We start from the raw sequence: 17,327 nt of genomic DNA on the forward strand, positions 1-17,327 counted from the left end.
TACAATCTTTTTTATCAAGATGACATGACCTTCCTCCAATATCATAACAACATATTTGAACATTTCATATCAACTGGCTATTTGTTTTCCACTATCACATATGGTCCTGCCATCATAGTATTGATTATTTTCCATTTCCTCTTCTGTCGCCTTTCCTGTGTTGTCCTTGTGGCAAACATATGTAATTTCCAAAAGGCTCTATATTTATTCAAGTGCAGACACATGAATGTTCTGTCATGATTAACTAGGTTTACAGCTGCTGCTCATCTATTGTGTATGCTATCTTTATAGCCATTAAACTGTCAGTGACTCTATCTACTTAACTGTAAATAGACATATCATGTTGAGGTATAATTCATTGTTATAAACAGTAGGATACTTTATAATACTGAGCTGAAATATTCTCTTGGTTTGGGAGCACTAGCATAGCTGGGGTGGGGTGGGGGCAATAAGGGCAGTTCACTTGCATGGCCCTTTTAAAGGGGCACCACTTTTGGGTCTGCTGTAGGCAGTAAGTACTTTTTGTGGGCAAACAGAAGGGCTGCCCCAGGTGGCACACACTCTAGCTATGCTAGTGTTTGGGAGAAGTCATTAGATTCCTGTTACTGATTGTGTTCTGATAACCAAACAAAGTTGATTCTTTCTACTTGTTGAACCTAAGTTCTATTACCTTCCATCAAACTATTTCTTGCTAACCCATAAGCTAGATAAGTTGAGCATGAATGTCAGCCTCCTCTAACTCCACTTTATTACCTCTGTGTCCCAGTTTCAGGAAGATTCAAAAAGCCATGGATACTCAACAAGAAACTAGATGTGTGCAGAGATAAGCACAAATGTCATGATTTCGATGATGAGGATCATTGTTTCCATATGACTTGTTAAAGGATCATCATTATAATCATCATCACCGTTATTGTCATCATTGTTGTTGTTATCATCATCAGTCTCATCTTCATTGATCATCATTCATTATCTATGATCATCATCAATCATCCACTACCATCCCCGTTGTCATACTCAACATCTTCCCCCTCACCCCCATCTCACAATCCCTACTATCATTCCTTGGTTTTTATATCCATTTAGCTGACTTGAGTTGGAAAGATTTCTAGACTTCTTCTTCCTTGAACGTTCTCTGAAAAGATACCCATCTCCATTTAACCTACTTGCAGGATATTGCAGAGGACCCCAAATTCTTTTTAGACTCAGCAAGTGCTGAAGATTTTGCACAAGGCAGTTTAGGAAACTGTTGGTTTGTTGCAGCTTGTGCTTCTGTAGCTGAGCACCCTGATCTATGGAAAAAGGTAAGATGAAATGTAACCCACTTATTGTAATGTTGAAGATAACGAGAGATTGTTTAAGACTAATTTTTCTTATAAAAATAGACAAAAAATTTATAAGTAAGGTTAGATGATGATAATATCAGTTCTGGATGAATGATAGGTAAAATCAATGTGTATGCTCAAAACTACATTTTACTCATTACTCATTGAAATTACTGCTTTCAGTTTTAAAATTTTATAATCTGATTTCAATTATCGATAATGATGATGACTGAAGTAAAGCTCCACATGTTATCTCACCAACAAATAAGTAGTACCAAGTACCAACAGTATTTCTATTTGTTCAGTTATACATATTTTCTCCTTAAACATTAGTTCTGTAGTAGAACAGTCAGAAGCTTTTTTCAAACTGAAAACGGTTTCATTCCTCTGATAGCTATTTACTTGATGTTGATTCTCTTGAGCAAAACATGACCATCACACCTCTATAGACACCAACATTGTCGTGTCTGAGAAATTACTAAGTAATTTCTTCAGAGCTGCAGTTTAATGAGTGGATTGGCATATCAACTTCTGTTAGAAGAGTCAGTAGTTCAAACACCGTTATCACCACTGCATTATAACAAAGACCAGACAGCATAGAACGCCGAGCCGTAAAGAGTTCATTTGAGAAATTCTGAATCTCATCAAATAAAACCTTTTCAGCTTTTAAAATTTTGGAATTTTGATAATTTTCATCCAGTTTTAGAAAGGGTTAAATTTCCTCCAAAAGTTTTTCTCTACTGCACCCAAACAAAATCTGTTCATTTTACATACACCTTTCCATGCTGTCCAACTAAAATATTTTGCTCAAGTGATTCTGTATTTCTTAAAATAGATAATTTTCAACAATTTGTTTTTTTTTTAAATTCTTAAATAACAAGTTTAATTCATTGCTCAGTTTAACTACATTAAATGGCCTTTGAATGCCTTTAGCACAGTCCATTCCATTGCAAGCATTTCGGTTAGTCTCCAATTTGAGAGTTACTTCCTCTCATTATATTCCCAGACTTTGAGGTTTTGAAAAATGTCATATGTGCAGACTTTACACTTCTGATAAAACAATTCTTTCAAACCAGGTGGCAGTATCATAAGGTTTACTGCAAGATTACTATTTAGAGTGAGTCTGTTGTGGAGATGTTGTTATAACTTAGATTGCAATGAAATTTACTGGACTGACATTTGTTAAACACACTGTGGCAAACCAAAGCCTTTAGGTATTCTGACATTGAGTTTTGGGCCTCATTAGTAAGTTGCCTTAGTTTTATACATGTGTAATGTCTTTGGTATTCAGGTTGTTCCAGATTATGAAGAACAGGAATGGAGTCCTAAGAATAAATATGCAGGAATTTTCCACTTCAAATTCTGGCAGATGGGTGACTGGGTTGATGTTGTTGTTGATGATCTTTTACCAACAATTAATGGAAAACTTATTTTCGCTCATTCAACTTCAAAGAATGAATTTTGGAGTGCTTTACTTGAGAAAGCATATGCAAAGTAAGACCAGTTGTTTATTTTATGAAGAATTCTTGGACTATGTTCATTTCTTAAAGAGCTTCAGCTATTTTTTTTTTTATTATCTTCAACCTATTATTAATATAATCTGAAGGCAAACATGCTTTTGAAATTAATCTTAACATTTTGTTATTATAAATTTAAATTTGATTCAATTTAATTAATTTTAAAACATTCTCTTAACCTTCATGCTTCTAAATTAAATAATCCTTCCTTTATACCTACCTCTCTATCTGCCTATGTGTGTGTGTGTGTGTCTTCCACCATCTGTCCATTCAGTCATCCATCAGTTCATCCTAAATACACACACACACACACACACACTTTGGGAAAGGCATAAATATCATTAAATTCTATTTTCTCTCTCTCTTCTATATCTTTTTCGTCTGTCTCAAAGTAACAAACAATTATTTGCCCTGTCAATATTTCGATAGGTTGTTTGGATCTTATGAAGCACTAACAGGAGGGAAATCCCGTGATGCTATGGTTGATATGACTGGAGGTGTGGGAGAAAGTGTGAGATTAAGTGAATACAGAAGTCAAGAGAAGAAAGCAGAACTATTTAAATCTTTGCTCTATGCCTACGAGAACAAGGCTTTGATGAGTGCATCAATAATGGTAAGAAACAGCATTTCAGTATTGATACAACTCTCAATATCTTTATAGTTTATCAGTTTATGACAGATGTTGAATTGCAATAATGACACATATGTGTGTGTGTGCTTTTGTATATTCCCCCCCCACACACACACACACTAACCGCTTGACAAATGGTGTTAGCATGTTTGTGTCCCTGTAACTTGGTGGTTCAGCAATAGACGCCGATGAAATAAGTACCAGGCTTTAAAAAAAGTTCCTGGGGGTCGATAACTTCGAATGAAGAACCCTTCAAGTCAGTGCCCCAGCATGACCTCAATAAAATAACTGAAACAAGTGAAAGGTAAAAAAATTTTCCAGATGATGATGATGATGATGATATGGAAATAGAATTCTAATCTTATCATGAACTTACAAAACTAACTTTTCCAAACAATACCTGTATATCTTGCTAAATCTTTCCTAATACCATATTCCCTTCATTGTATATCTCTTTTATTCAGTGACCTTACTCCGTTCTCGCCTATTCCATCGATGTCTTCCATTTAAATATCAAATTGAAAACAATTTTTGTTTTTGCCGTTTTTTTTTTTTGACGTAAACCCATTCAAATACCAACGGCTTTACAAAGTTACTTCCCTTCAACAGCATTACTTATTCTTCCTCCCTTTACAAAACTTTTTTATATTATAAATGAATTTCTCTTTTTATTTAATTCAAACCTGTTGCATCACAGATTTTTTTGCCACATTTTATAAAGTACTTCTACTTTTTATCCCAATGATCTTAGCATCTGACTCGACTGAAAGATTATTACATCAAGTTGGTATTTTCAGAAATGAAAAATCTCAAATGCAGGAGAATAGCTGTTATATTTCTTCATATCTAAAAATACCAACTCACTTGAAGCTTCAATGTTTGTTATAAGTGTGTGTGTGTGTGATTTAATGTACACTATTAATGAGCTGCTAATAATTTCTTGTCATTAAAGCACCTGGTTAGGACAGGTTTTATAATGCGCTTGACCACATGTCTTAATGACGAGAAAGTATTAATAACTCCTATTTTAATACAGTGTACAGTAAGTGAAATTTTTCTCTCACTGGGTAGAGTACATATTTGTTGATCATATCTTAAATGGATCCCAAAAACTACATACATGACCTCACAGGAAGCTGTATACACTGTAGTAAAGACAGATGAAAGAGAGTTGCTGCTCGCAGGGAGAGAATTATTTCTAAGCAGATCCATCTTTTGTCTTCTGTTGCAATGTAAAACAACGGTGCTTATATGCACTGAAAGTGAATATTAGAGTTTCTGACATGGTAACAACTATCACAGTGTCTTGTGTCCTAACACAACATCCATATTTAAGTGGGGATAAGTATTACCTTTTGGTATTAAGACTACTTCTGTTGTTAATCTATATAAATATCTTAAAATCGTTTATGGGAAACGTTTTGAATATGCAAATAAAGCTCCTATTCCATTATGCCGGCCACAGTCTAATGATGCTGACTGGTGAACCAGTTTTGGGAGTTGCATCGAGCTGTATCGATATAATGTAAGATAAATATAATAATGGTAATAACAATAATCCTTGGATAGAATCTATGGACATTTAGTGCATTGCTATGTGTGTTTCGACAAATCATATGTCTTAAGATCACAGTCCATATTCCTGGGATGATTACAATGTAGTCCATAGTATCCATGGGAAAATATTATGCACCTGAGATTGTTTTGTTAATGTATTGCTTATATATATATAGATATATGTTTATGTATGCATGAGTATGTATAACTATTAATGACTTATTTCTCTGTGTATAGCCATGCCTATAACTATGAATTCTCATATCATTTTCAGGCAGTGACACAAAGAGAAAGGGAGGCTGAAAATGAAGAAGGTCTTGTTAAGGGGCATGCCTATAGCATCACTGCTGTTAAAAAACTGATGATTGGGACATCTCTTTTAGCTTATTTCAAACGTGAAAAAGTCTACATGGTTCGATGTCGAAATCCTTGGGGTGGAGTTGAATGGAAAGGTGCATGGAGCGATGGGTAAGTTCCTTAAACAATGGTTTACACACATGCACGCACACGAATAATAGTTCTTAGAAGTGGACATTATTAATAATAATGACTTCTTTTAGTTAATTAATCAGAATAAAAAGAAATATTAGAAGTAATGGAAGTATTCTTTCTTTCTGTATTTATTTAAACAGATAGAAAAGGTCTCTGAATTTTCTTAAGGAAATGAAATCTTATTATCTTGTCTTTTTTTTTTTTTGTTGCTATTTTCAAGTGTTGGGGAGGCAATCTTTGTTTCTACTTAACAAAAGAGTGATTACATTCTTCTATAACTGGATGAGATGTTGATTATCATTGATAGGTCATACAATATATAGAAGAATATTAAAATTTTGTGCACAAATAAAGGCAAACCAGCCATCAAGAGGTTAGGAATCACTACACAGACAGGGTTGGGGCACCTCCACACTCTGTCCACATTATGCTTTGATCCTTCGAATTTTCCCATGTGCATATTCGAAGACCTCCATATCCCATGGGAAGTGGTTCATTCATTGTGTAAGGATTTTAGGGTGAGTGGGAGTGTCTTTAGACTGGTTTTAACTCTTCTATCTTCGTTCTCCTTCATTCAACCATTCCATCAGATCCTTCTTACTAATTCAGACAACTGTAATGTTCCGATTTTCTCAGGTGATGGGTTTTTTTCTTTTCTTTCTTGACAGATTTTTTTCGTCTCTTGTGTTCTGTCTGATCTCACTCTCTCTTTTGGCTTTTGTCACTTCTTCCTTTGTTTATTGTTCTGATGGTTTCCTGCTTTTCTTCGTGTTCTGTCTCCTGCAAGACTGCAGGAAGGAACTGCTCTCTCTCGAGCTTACAGACAACTTTATATTTTGCCTGCCTCTGGCACTGGTGTCATTGAGACTGAGACAATGGGATTTGTCTCTGCTACTAATCTGGCTCTCCATTCTTGGTACTGTAACCATTCTGTGAGAACAATGACTGTAGCAGCAACCATGTTCCCCATCTTCGGAGCCTGCTGTTATTTGCTGCCTCCCTCCCCCCCCCCTTCTTTTCTTCTAGGTAGAAGGCTATCAGGTGTCCTTTAGTACCACATCTATAGAAAGTAAGATTTTTATCTTGCACTACCACTTTGATTGGCATCCTCTCTGCTTCTGCACATCATCATCATCATTATCATCGTTTAACGTCTGCTTTCCATGCTAGCATGGGTTGGACGATTTGACTGAGGACTGGTGAAACCGGATGGCAACACCAGGCTCCAATCTAATTTGGCAGAGTTTCTACAGCTGGATGCCCTTCCTAACGCCAACCACTCAGAGAGTGTAGTGGGTGCTTTTACGTGTCACCCGCACGAAAACGGCCACGCTCGAAATGGTGTCTTTTATGTGCCACCCGCACAAGCCAGTCCAGGGGCACTGGCAACGATCTCACTCGAAAATCCTACGGGAGCCAATTTCATTATTTTCTTCTGTGTGTGTGTGAATATCCAGTGTCACTTCCTCTCTTGTTAAAACCTCAGCACCAAATTGGACAGGTTGTAGATAGAAAAAAAAAAAAAAATTCATAAAATATAACATCTAAAAGATAAATCTTTTGTGTCTTCTGTACTGGGATATACATTTAAATGATTTGAAGTCCCTTTTTTAAAAACAACCAAAATTCATGCAATAAAATTTATTAATGACCCCACTTTCCTTAGAGCTGTCACAAGAGATATCCATAACAGCAAAACACAATAATAACAATGTTGATGACTCTGCCCGTCACCACCAACAGTGACGGCAAAGACTACAATGCTGTTGGTAATAACGAAAATAGCATTTTTTTCCCAAATATGTTATAATTTATTACTTCTTATTTTTAGGTCACCTGAATGGCAAAATGTCAGTGAAAGTACAAAGAAAGAACTTGGATTAACTTTGGATCACAATGATGGAGAATTCTGGTGGGTATTGAGTGCAATAAGCAAGGTATCACCATAGTTACAACTAACACCACCACCACATGATATAACTACTATTATTACTGTTAGCACTATCATCATATATTTACACCTTTTAATTGAATTGATTAGTAAACTCTAGAATTATCAAAAAGTTTAGAAGTAATAAAAACCCTGATTTAATTGATTTTTATCATCAGGACTTGTTTATACTAGCAGGACCCATGAAAATTCCATGGTATAAGTCAGTACATTTGAAACATTATATTAGTATACTGAACACAAGCAAGCAGTTTCAAAAATCCTTTTGATATCCTCCCATTTAAAAAGGTATCGTTTATTTACCACTTTGTTATACATTTGACAGATATGATGTGTTTTAGAGGTTAAGGAAATAAAAGATGAATTCCTAAATAGAAGTGGCTGGTTTCAAAGAAAGAAATAAAGCTCCATCACTGAAATTTTGATTACAAAAATAATAAGTGTTCCATGTTGAATTTTAGAAATATCTTACAGGTGTTTACTCTTCCACTTACAGACTGTATCTATAATTTGAAGATTATGTTTATAATGTGTGAGTTAGTGGATTAATTTCTTTGGCTGAAAATCCTAACTTTTCGAAATTGTCACTTAATGCTGGTTAATTTCTAATTTGTAGGATGGCGTTTGATGATTTTTGTCAATTCTATACTGACATTGATATTTGTCATATTGTGAACACCAAGAGGTTGACCTTCAAAATGTCATGGAAAGAATTTAAGTATAAAGGAGAATGGAAACCACCTAACAGATGGGGAGGATGTGGAAATAATGAAAATTTCTTAGACAATCCTCAGGTTGGTTTATATAAAGCATACTATGTAATGCATCTCTTTCACTCTCAGCTTCCTTTCAGGAAAATTCTCTGATTTTCACTGCTTTTTCACAACTTACTTGATTCCATTGTAATTAATATTGGACCATCCCATAAATAATGCAGTTTTTTTTTCAATTGCATGAACTAAAAGTTGTAGGGGGATGGGATAAACTACCTGCATCAACTTGCTGTAAAAACAGGTAGTAATTTTACCCTGTGCTTATTCTTAGTGCAAGTTTTGAAGAGTTCACTTTGATTTTTTCAAAGCTATAATGGAAGTGACAAAGGAGTATATTTGGCATATTTTGCTTTATGAGTTCAATAAAGGCAACAAGGCAATGGAAAGTGTGAGGAATATCAATGCTGTATATGGGGATCAGACAATAAGCGTCATCCAGCATCAGTGGTGGTTCCAGAAATTCTGAGCCAGAAACTACAGCCTGGAAGATCTGTAGGGCTCAATAAGGACATCCTGCAAACCCTGGTAGAACAAAATCCCATCATAACTGTTGAAGAACTAGCAGAGAAGTTTGGATTTGGTCATTCAACCATTCATTGACACCTGCATACCATCAGAAAAGTCAGCAAATTAGGTCAGTGGGTTCATCTCAAACTTTCCGAGTCTGATCACATGCAGAGAGTGAATGTGTGCTCTTCTTTGCTGTCACGTCTCAAGAATGAACCTTTTCTAGACCGAATAATGACTGGTGACATGAAATAGGTTCTCTATAAAAATGTCAAGTGCCAATAACAGTGGGTAGGGATAGGAGAAACACCAACACTCCAGGCTAAAGAAGGTCTTCACCCATGTAAGGTATTGTTATCTGTTTGTTGGGATATGAAAGGTTTAGTCCACTTTGAACTTTTAAACCCAAACCAAATGATAACAAAGTAGATCCACTGTGAGCAGCTTAAGTCAGCACTAGAAAAAAAAAATGACCATTTTTGGTTTCAAGATGAAAGGTGTTCTTCCATCAGGATAATGCAAGGATGTCATTCCAAAGGCTGGAGTAGCTTGAATGAGAAATGATGCCCCATCCACCATATTCCCCAGACATTGCTCCATCTGATTATCATTTATTCTGCAATTTTCAAAATCATTTGGATGGACAAAATATGAATTCTGTAGATGAGATCAGAACAGTACTGGAGGAATATTTTTCACCACAGACAAGTGATGGAAGAGAGGCCTTGCAAGTCTACCAGATAGATGGAAGAGCATTGAAGAAAATGAAGGAGAGTATATTTTAGATTAAAAGAGAACTTCATCTTAATTTTGAAGAATAAAAGAAGTATTAAAAAACTGCAATATTTGAGGGATGATCCAATATTTATGCCTCTAATTTAGAATAAAAGCTGAATTATTAAACTGATTTACTTCAAAGTGATTTTCACTAGATATTTTATGGAAATTAAGTTTACTTAGACAAACATCAAGTTTTGATGGCAACAATAATATGTAATTACTTCTGACATTGGAACTATTTAGAACAAACACCACCAGTAGTATTTTGTTATTGCAGTGTATACAGTATTAACAAGAGAGTAGCTTCTACATAACTGTTTCACATGTTTGGTATAGTAACTATAGATTACTACAAAAAAAACAAAAAAACTCTTATTTTAACATAAGAATGATTTGTTTATGCTCCAAAACAAGATAATGCATCCCAGCAACAGAGGAAAGCTGCTGGAAAAACTGAGCGAATGGTTTCTTTGATCTGCTGTGTTTGCCAAATATCTTCTGACCTAGACAAAAACTAAACAATTAAGACAACATCATCAGAAACAACTTAAAAACAAAGACAAAAAATTAAGAATTGAAATTAGATTACAGAATTGGTTTGTTGGGAGTTTATCTTCAATTTTATGGCAGTCAGCTTTCCCCTTTAGATAAACTGAAACAAATTCACTCATCTCTTTTAATGCCGGAGTCACAACTGGATGAATTTACTTTTTACATTATTAATACATCATGGGTTATGAATAAGTCTTTGGTATTGTATCTATAAGCATTTAATGTTGTCATAAAATTATTAGATCCAGAAAAGGCATTTTTTAATTAGCTATCATGAAAATAGAAACAGTTTCATTGCTATTTTTAACTATTTATGAAGATATGTTCATCTCTTTGTTTGAAGATGTTAAAATGTAACAGCCAGAGATTGCTTATTAAAATTATCATTAAAATCATTGTTAACATCATCATTGTCATTGATATTGTTGTTGTCATCATCAACATCGTCATCAATACTCTTATGTATGCTTTTCCATGCTGGTATGGCTTGGATGGTGTGTCGCTGTTCAAATCACTCCTTACTTGAGGTTACTGCTCAGGGACTACAACTCACTCTTGTGTTTCATTTTCAACATGTTTTTATGCCTGGATGCTTTTTCTAACATCAGCCATTTAATCGAGTGGACAGGGTTTATTCTATCATAACAGCACTGGAAAAGATATCTAGTTCCCATAGAGAATATACAATGTTTTCACCATTTGTTCAAGGCAACATAACAGCGAGTGATGAAAGAGAGAGAGAGAGAGAGAAGCACTAATTAGAGTGAGAAGGTGACAAAGGAGAGGGTGGTGGAAGAGAGATAGTGGTAGTTACATATTGCTATTGGTAATGAGAAAGAATGCAAAAACAACATGAGTAGCATCATGGGAGAAGCGAGGACACTAGGAAGGAGACAAGATTATGGAAAAAGAAGAAATGAAAGTCAAAGAAAGTGATGAATTGCATCTGAATGATGGGTAGGACTCTGAAGTTTCTTGATTTTAGATTATTTCTTCCATGTCTGGAATTTCTTCTCTAAATTTTCTATGGATTCAGTTACAATAGCAAGGTCATTTATACAGAAGTTCCTGTGGACAGCCAGTCGTCTCTGTTATGGCAGGGAAAATTATAAGTAGAAGAGTGAGAACTGTGCTTTGTTGAACTCCTAATTTCTTGCTGATTTGTTCATCACTAGTTTCATTGTTATCTTTGCTGATTCGTTTTTATTATCTGTTTTCAACGTTGCTATGAAGAAGATAAGTTGTCAGATCCAATGTTACACTTTTATGTTCTGGTTATCATGATTGTGAAGCCCAACATTTTCAGATTTGATTGTAGCCCTGTTTTACTCGAGACCTGGGTTAGCCCTTATCCTCAAAGACCAGTCAAAGATCGATAACCAGCACTCCACCGAGATATAAAAGCTGAGTAGATAGAGTATGATATAGTAGATTCATGAGGGTGTGAGTTCATATTGTAATGCAGGTATTTTATGTTACCCTAGACATTCAATTCTCTTTACCACTGGCATGTTACCAGCAAAAGACCAAAATTCTAACCAGGTAATGTTTTCTCTCTCATTGTCTTACTACTAAAGAAAGTAGAGTTAGAGTTTAGTTGTATAGAATATTGCTGTTTAGAAATGGATTCAGGTGGTGATTCCTTTAAAAAACGTATGAATATTACACCATTGCAACGCTTTGCTCTCCTCTTTAAAGATCAGATATCTCATAGTTACCATAGTTACCATGTTAAATTGCATCATATGAAAACAAATTCCAAATAACATAATATTGTGTATTTACGCAGTATCTATTCCGTATACATAATACCCAAGAATTACTACTGTCTTTGGAACAATCGGAAAAACGGTCAAGTAAGAAGAAAGGTAAAGAAAATGATGTGATTGGCTTCACAGTTTTTCGGGTAAGCAAAACTTATAATTTAAAGAATGTTATTATTCATTCTTTCGTATAATTATGGCTACCTCTAAACTATTTACTGAATAGAGCCTAATATAGTTCTGGTCTCATCTAAACTTGACAACTATTTACTAGATGAAGAATCCTTTGTTTCAGGTAACCTTCTTTCATCTGCCCCCCCCCCCCCACTCTGTCTTACCTAAGCACCCTACTTCAAACACTTTTCCTATCTTCCCTTTCAAACTGAACTTCAAACTATATATTAATTTCATTGATATTACCTCCGCTGTCTTTCCTAATTAAGTAATAATAATTGATGATCTGATAGAGAAGGATTTATTTTATTAAAATATTTTCTTTACTATAGTAATATCACTAGTAAAACATATTACTGGCCTAATATACCAATGTGTGTATGTGTGTGTGTGTGTGCGTGTGAGCATGTGTGTGCATGCACTCATGCTTGTGTATTTGTACAGATCCCATGTATGTCTGCGTGATTGTGCTTGTATATCTATTTGGTACGGATTGCCTCTTGATTTAAAGCTAAAATCTCAAAATTTCTCAGTTTGAAACTCATTTTCTTACTAGGTATGAAAAACAAGACAGTGTCACTTCCATTTCGAACAACATGTGCAAAAGTTTGAATGTCACAACTTCCTATTTTTGTAATTTCCCTATTGTTGTATTTAACCTCTCCATCGATGCTAACCTGTATATTTGACTGATGAAGCTTGCTTTGATGATTTGACAATATCTTTATCTTGGAACTGCTTCTTGCACGAGTTGTTTCCACTTATTTCCTTACTCTTTAATGTCAGAAACATATATTTGAAAGGATTGGAATTAACAGTAAACATCAAATCAAAACACTAATTGTTGGAAAATCCTGATGACTTTTCTCTAATTCTTTGACTGACTGCAGTGGATGGACCAAATATTCTATAATCAGTTGAATCATCATGACAATATTTGCCTGGTAATATTAAACTTAGATGAATGAAAAGTTATAAAAATACTGGTCTGGATTAAGCTTCAGGAGAATGAGGGACCATGGGGTTTTGTAACATTCTGAAATTTTTCAAACATATCTAACAACATAAATACACTAGTAACACTGTCACCACCACCACCATTGCTGCTGTTGCCAACAGCGCCGCTGCCGGCACCACCACCACCACCACTACAACAGCAGCAGCAGCCACTGCTTCCACCACAGTAACAACAATTTGTTAATGGGTGATAAACTAAAAGTGTTTGCAGTGAAATAAAAACTCGATATTTGAAAGACATGTACCTGAACCAAATGGCCACCACCACTAAGTGAGCAAAAAACTTGATGAGTTTTTTGATTTTGAATTATGTTATTGAGTGAATTTGTAGAATTGGTACTGGACAAAATATGGCTTGTATTCAGTTAAATAATTTTCTATTCTGTATTGAAATACTACTGAGGGTTGACTTCCTTTCATAGTTTCAGAGTCAATAAAATACCAGTAACAAACTAGGGAAGTGATAAGTAACTGTTTCCCTCTCTCCAAATGTTTGGATTGCTTTGCACTTGTGTTATTTAATTATTCGTTGTTAGTCATAATTAAGGGGCAACAAAAAAGTATAAATGTTGTTTATTAGACACATGTCAATGTAACGTGTCCATTATGCTACTAATTCCTTTCTTCTATATAGTTGCATAATATTTTCGATATCATTTTATAATATGTAATTCAATGTCAGTCTCTTCAACTTGTTCACTAATGAGTTTATAACTGGACACACATTCAGACTCAGAATCTTTGTTCTCTCTGCCATTTACAGCCTTGCTAAGTGATGGCAAGTGCTTCCATGGAGAGGTTTGATAACACTGAAGCATGTCTACAGTTGCTGACCATATTTGGCATATCCCCCACCACACCACTACGTTTTCCTTTTTTATTTTTGATAAATTTTGTATTTTAGACCTTATCTTTCCTAAGAAAAATTAATCATTAAAGTTAATGATTATCAACTGTCTCCATTTAATTGTAGCTCAACAGTAAATAGGTACTATGTGTATGTAAAGTTTAAGCAAATAAAGACTGTAGAACTGATAGAAGTTCCTTTGTTTGAAAGAACTATCATATACCCCCAATGATGGGGGAAGAATCAATGAGAAACAATTCCACAGTTATCTCCCTTTAATCTTTACATTTCCTACCACATTTAAAAAAACAAATTCTTTTTAATTTCTTAAAATTTTACCAGATAAAAACCAAGTCAGGGTTAGAGTTTGCTATTTTTGTTTTTTGGTTTTATGAATCTATTTTTTATTTTTTTTTTGATGAAATTCTAGGCTGGCATCAATCAGAAATATAGAATTCACAACAAACTCTACGATAGAATCCATTCTGGCCCCTTTTCTAATGCTCGAGGAGTATTTGCAAGAGTTGCTTTTAAAAAAGGGGTTTACTGTGTCATCCCATCGACTTTTGAATCGAAAATACGTGGTGAATTCATATTACGTATTTATGCTACTTCAAACATAAACTTGAGGTAAAGTTTATTTATGCTATCAACATTCCTGTTGTTATTGTTGTGAGAATGGTAAATGGCAGAATTTATAGAATCTTAGAATGATCCTTTGAAATCTTGCCAGAATCAACCTTAACTTTATATCCATTCTAGTTGATAAATTAAGTACCTGTTAAATAGTTGGGTGGTAGTAAAATTTTCCTTCAAACATTAGTCTTGTGCTTCGTTTAGATTTTTCTGATTAAAGTATAAAAATTTGTCATTATTTTTCCTCTATCCCAGAGAACTTATAAAAGAGGGTCCTAAAGCTAAGCGCTTCTTCAGAGCACCCTATTTAGCAGCTACAGCAGTCAATATTTTTCGTGGAGAACAGCTTTTTTCTGACACCAGTCAACGTAAGTTATCTATCCCTATCTCTCTCAAATATAATCCTACACTTTGTGTTGCCTTGAAATTCTCTTACATAACATGACAAAATTATTACACGTTTTCCTTTTTTTTTTTGTTTTTTCATTCTGTAACATTAACCAAATATAACCTGACCAGTTGATAGTAAGAATTTTGCTGCTTTATTTATGTGCACTCTATATGAGTTTAAACATAATATGCTGTATTGAACTCTATAAAATAGAACAGAAAGAAAATAGAATTCACGGTACTGTTTATTATTCATTATTATCATTTTGACCCATCAGGTATCAGTGCCTCACAGGTGAGATACTAATACAAACAGTGCAGATATGTCTTATCAGATGACAATGTCAAAAAGTACCTTGTGTTTTAATCTCTGCTTTGCTTATTTCAATTCAAATACATTTCAGTTGTTGTCGTTCGCTACCTGTAAACACAAGAAACTTGGGTTATAATGAAGAACATGTCTCATATAAGAATTAAAGTAACTTTTATAAAGAATCAAAAAATTAAATAGATATAAAAATAAGTAAGTGAATCAAATAATATGCTTTACCCAGATAATGAAACATGTTAAATAAAACCATGGATAGGACAAAACACAACTGGAAATTCAAACTGGTCTTAGGCAACCTTTATACTTATGTTCTTCATTTTAATCCAAATTCCCTGTGTATACAAGTAGCAAACTGAAAGAAGGGAAACAGGGATTAAAAAATGAGGTACTTTTTGAGAAGTCACCTGATGAGACACATCTGCACCAATGATGCAGCACAACTGTTTGTCCAGCATCTCACTTGTGAGGAGGCACCTATGCATCATTGGTCAGAAGGATTCTTGTGAATAATAATGAGTCATGTGAATCCCATTTTCTTTCCCTCATATTTTATAAACTCTGTGGGCATGAAGGGATTCCTGAAAGAAACCCAACGTCATTCAAATCCCTATTGTTGTGACATGAGAAAGCTGAAGACAGCGAACTGGCTTTAAAGGGCATACTACAAAGTGTGAACCCAAATTCAAAATTATTATTTATATATCATCATCATTGTCGTTTAATGTCCATTTTCCATGCTAGTCTGGGTTGCATGCTCTCTCCCTCAATAATAATAATAATGATAATGGACAAGTGAAGAGAACAAGGTAGTAATGCAGTGCTACTTGGAAAGTTAACCCAGAGTAGGAAGTTACAGAAAATGTATGTTAGCACATCATCATCATCTTTTAACGTCTGCTTTCCATGCTGGCATGGGTTGGGCAGTATGACTGAGGACTGGCAAGCCAGGAAGCTGTGCCAGGCTCCAATCTTTTCTGACAAGGTTTCTGTAGCTGGATGCCCTTCCTAATGCCAACCGCTCGAAGAGTGTAGTGGGTGATTTTTGTGTGCTACTGGCACAGGTGCCAGTTAGACAGCACTGGCAACAACCACACTCATATGGTGCTTTTACATGCCACCAGCATGGGAGCCAGTCTGGCAGCACTGGCATCAACAAGGCTCGAATGGTGCTTTTTTCATGCCACTGGCACAGGAGCCAGCCAGGTAGCACTGGCATTGACCATGCTCAAATGGTGCTTTTTACGTGCCACTGGCACAGGTGGCACTGACATCGACCACGACAACGATTTCACTTGACTCAACAGGTCTTCTCAAGCACAACATATTGCCCGATGATTGAAGAGTACTTTTAAACACATCAGTTATGCAGTGCTGGCATTGGCCACGGTTATGATATTACTTGGCTAATCGGGTCTTCTCAAGCACTTATCTCCGAAGTTCTCACTCACTTGTCATTGCCTCTGAAGCCCAATGTTTGAAGGTCGTGCTTCACCACCTCATCCCAGGTCTTCCTGGGTCTATCTCTTCCACAGGTTCTCTCCACTGTTAGGGTGTGACACTTCTTCACGCAGCTGTCTTCATCCATATGCAACACAAGACCATACCAGCACAGTTGCTTCTCTTGCACACCACATCTGATGCCTATTATGCCCAAGATGCTTCTCTCAAGACTCTTACACTCTGTCGTACATGCACATTGACATTGCATATCTAGTGAAGCTTCATTTCTTTCAAGCCTATGCATGTCCTTGGCAGCCACAGCCCATGTTTCACTGCCATGTTATATGGCTGTTGCATAAATGCATCATACAGTCTACCTTTCACTGCCCTTTGTTACCAACAGAGGTAGCAATTCTCTGAACTTTGCTCAGCAGAGACTAGTGGACCAGTTTGATGCTATTAGGGGAAATAAGTGGATGGCAGAATTAGAGTTAGAAGATTTTGCAAGGGAACTAAAAAAGAAAGACCAAAAAGTAAAATAGGTAAACAACACAAACCAGGATGAAGTAAGATGCATAAAGGATATAATTCAAGCCAAGGAAGAGCCTACAAGGGAAAATAATAGCACTAACAATAGCATGGAT

General features: G+C 35.4%; 1 protein-coding gene and 1 long non-coding RNA gene across 8 annotated transcripts in view; one reads left to right on the forward strand and one right to left on the reverse strand.

Moving 5' to 3' along the window:
• The window catches only part of LOC106871671 (calpain-5), a 41,265-nt gene that overhangs the window by 17,621 nt on the left and 6,317 nt on the right, over nucleotides 1-17,327 (forward strand). For all 6 annotated transcript variants that reach the window (XM_089365557.1, XM_014918256.3, XM_014918257.3 and 3 more), the window contains exons 3-11: nucleotides 1,173-1,304; nucleotides 2,617-2,819; nucleotides 3,272-3,455; nucleotides 5,305-5,498; nucleotides 7,354-7,434; nucleotides 8,090-8,267; nucleotides 11,875-11,991; nucleotides 14,317-14,516; nucleotides 14,778-14,890. In XM_089365557.1, coding sequence (XP_089221683.1) covers nucleotides 1,173-1,304; nucleotides 2,617-2,819; nucleotides 3,272-3,455; nucleotides 5,305-5,498; nucleotides 7,354-7,434; nucleotides 8,090-8,267; nucleotides 11,875-11,991; nucleotides 14,317-14,516; nucleotides 14,778-14,890 — 1,402 coding nt within the window. The remainder of the gene's footprint in view (nucleotides 1-1,172; nucleotides 1,305-2,616; nucleotides 2,820-3,271; nucleotides 3,456-5,304; nucleotides 5,499-7,353; nucleotides 7,435-8,089; nucleotides 8,268-11,874; nucleotides 11,992-14,316; nucleotides 14,517-14,777; nucleotides 14,891-17,327) is intronic.
• Nucleotides 15,140-17,327, reverse strand: part of LOC128249768 (uncharacterized) — a 38,634-nt gene continuing 36,446 nt past the window's right edge. For both annotated transcript variants that reach the window (XR_008265871.2, XR_016244898.1), the window contains exon 2: nucleotides 15,140-15,333. This is a non-coding gene — a long non-coding RNA (uncharacterized LOC128249768). The remainder of the gene's footprint in view (nucleotides 15,334-17,327) is intronic.

This window comes from Octopus bimaculoides, chromosome 18 (assembly GCF_046866305.1).
Source record: "Octopus bimaculoides isolate indiv1 chromosome 18, ASM4686630v1, whole genome shotgun sequence".
NCBI classification, from domain to species: Eukaryota; Metazoa; Mollusca; class Cephalopoda; order Octopoda; family Octopodidae; genus Octopus; species Octopus bimaculoides.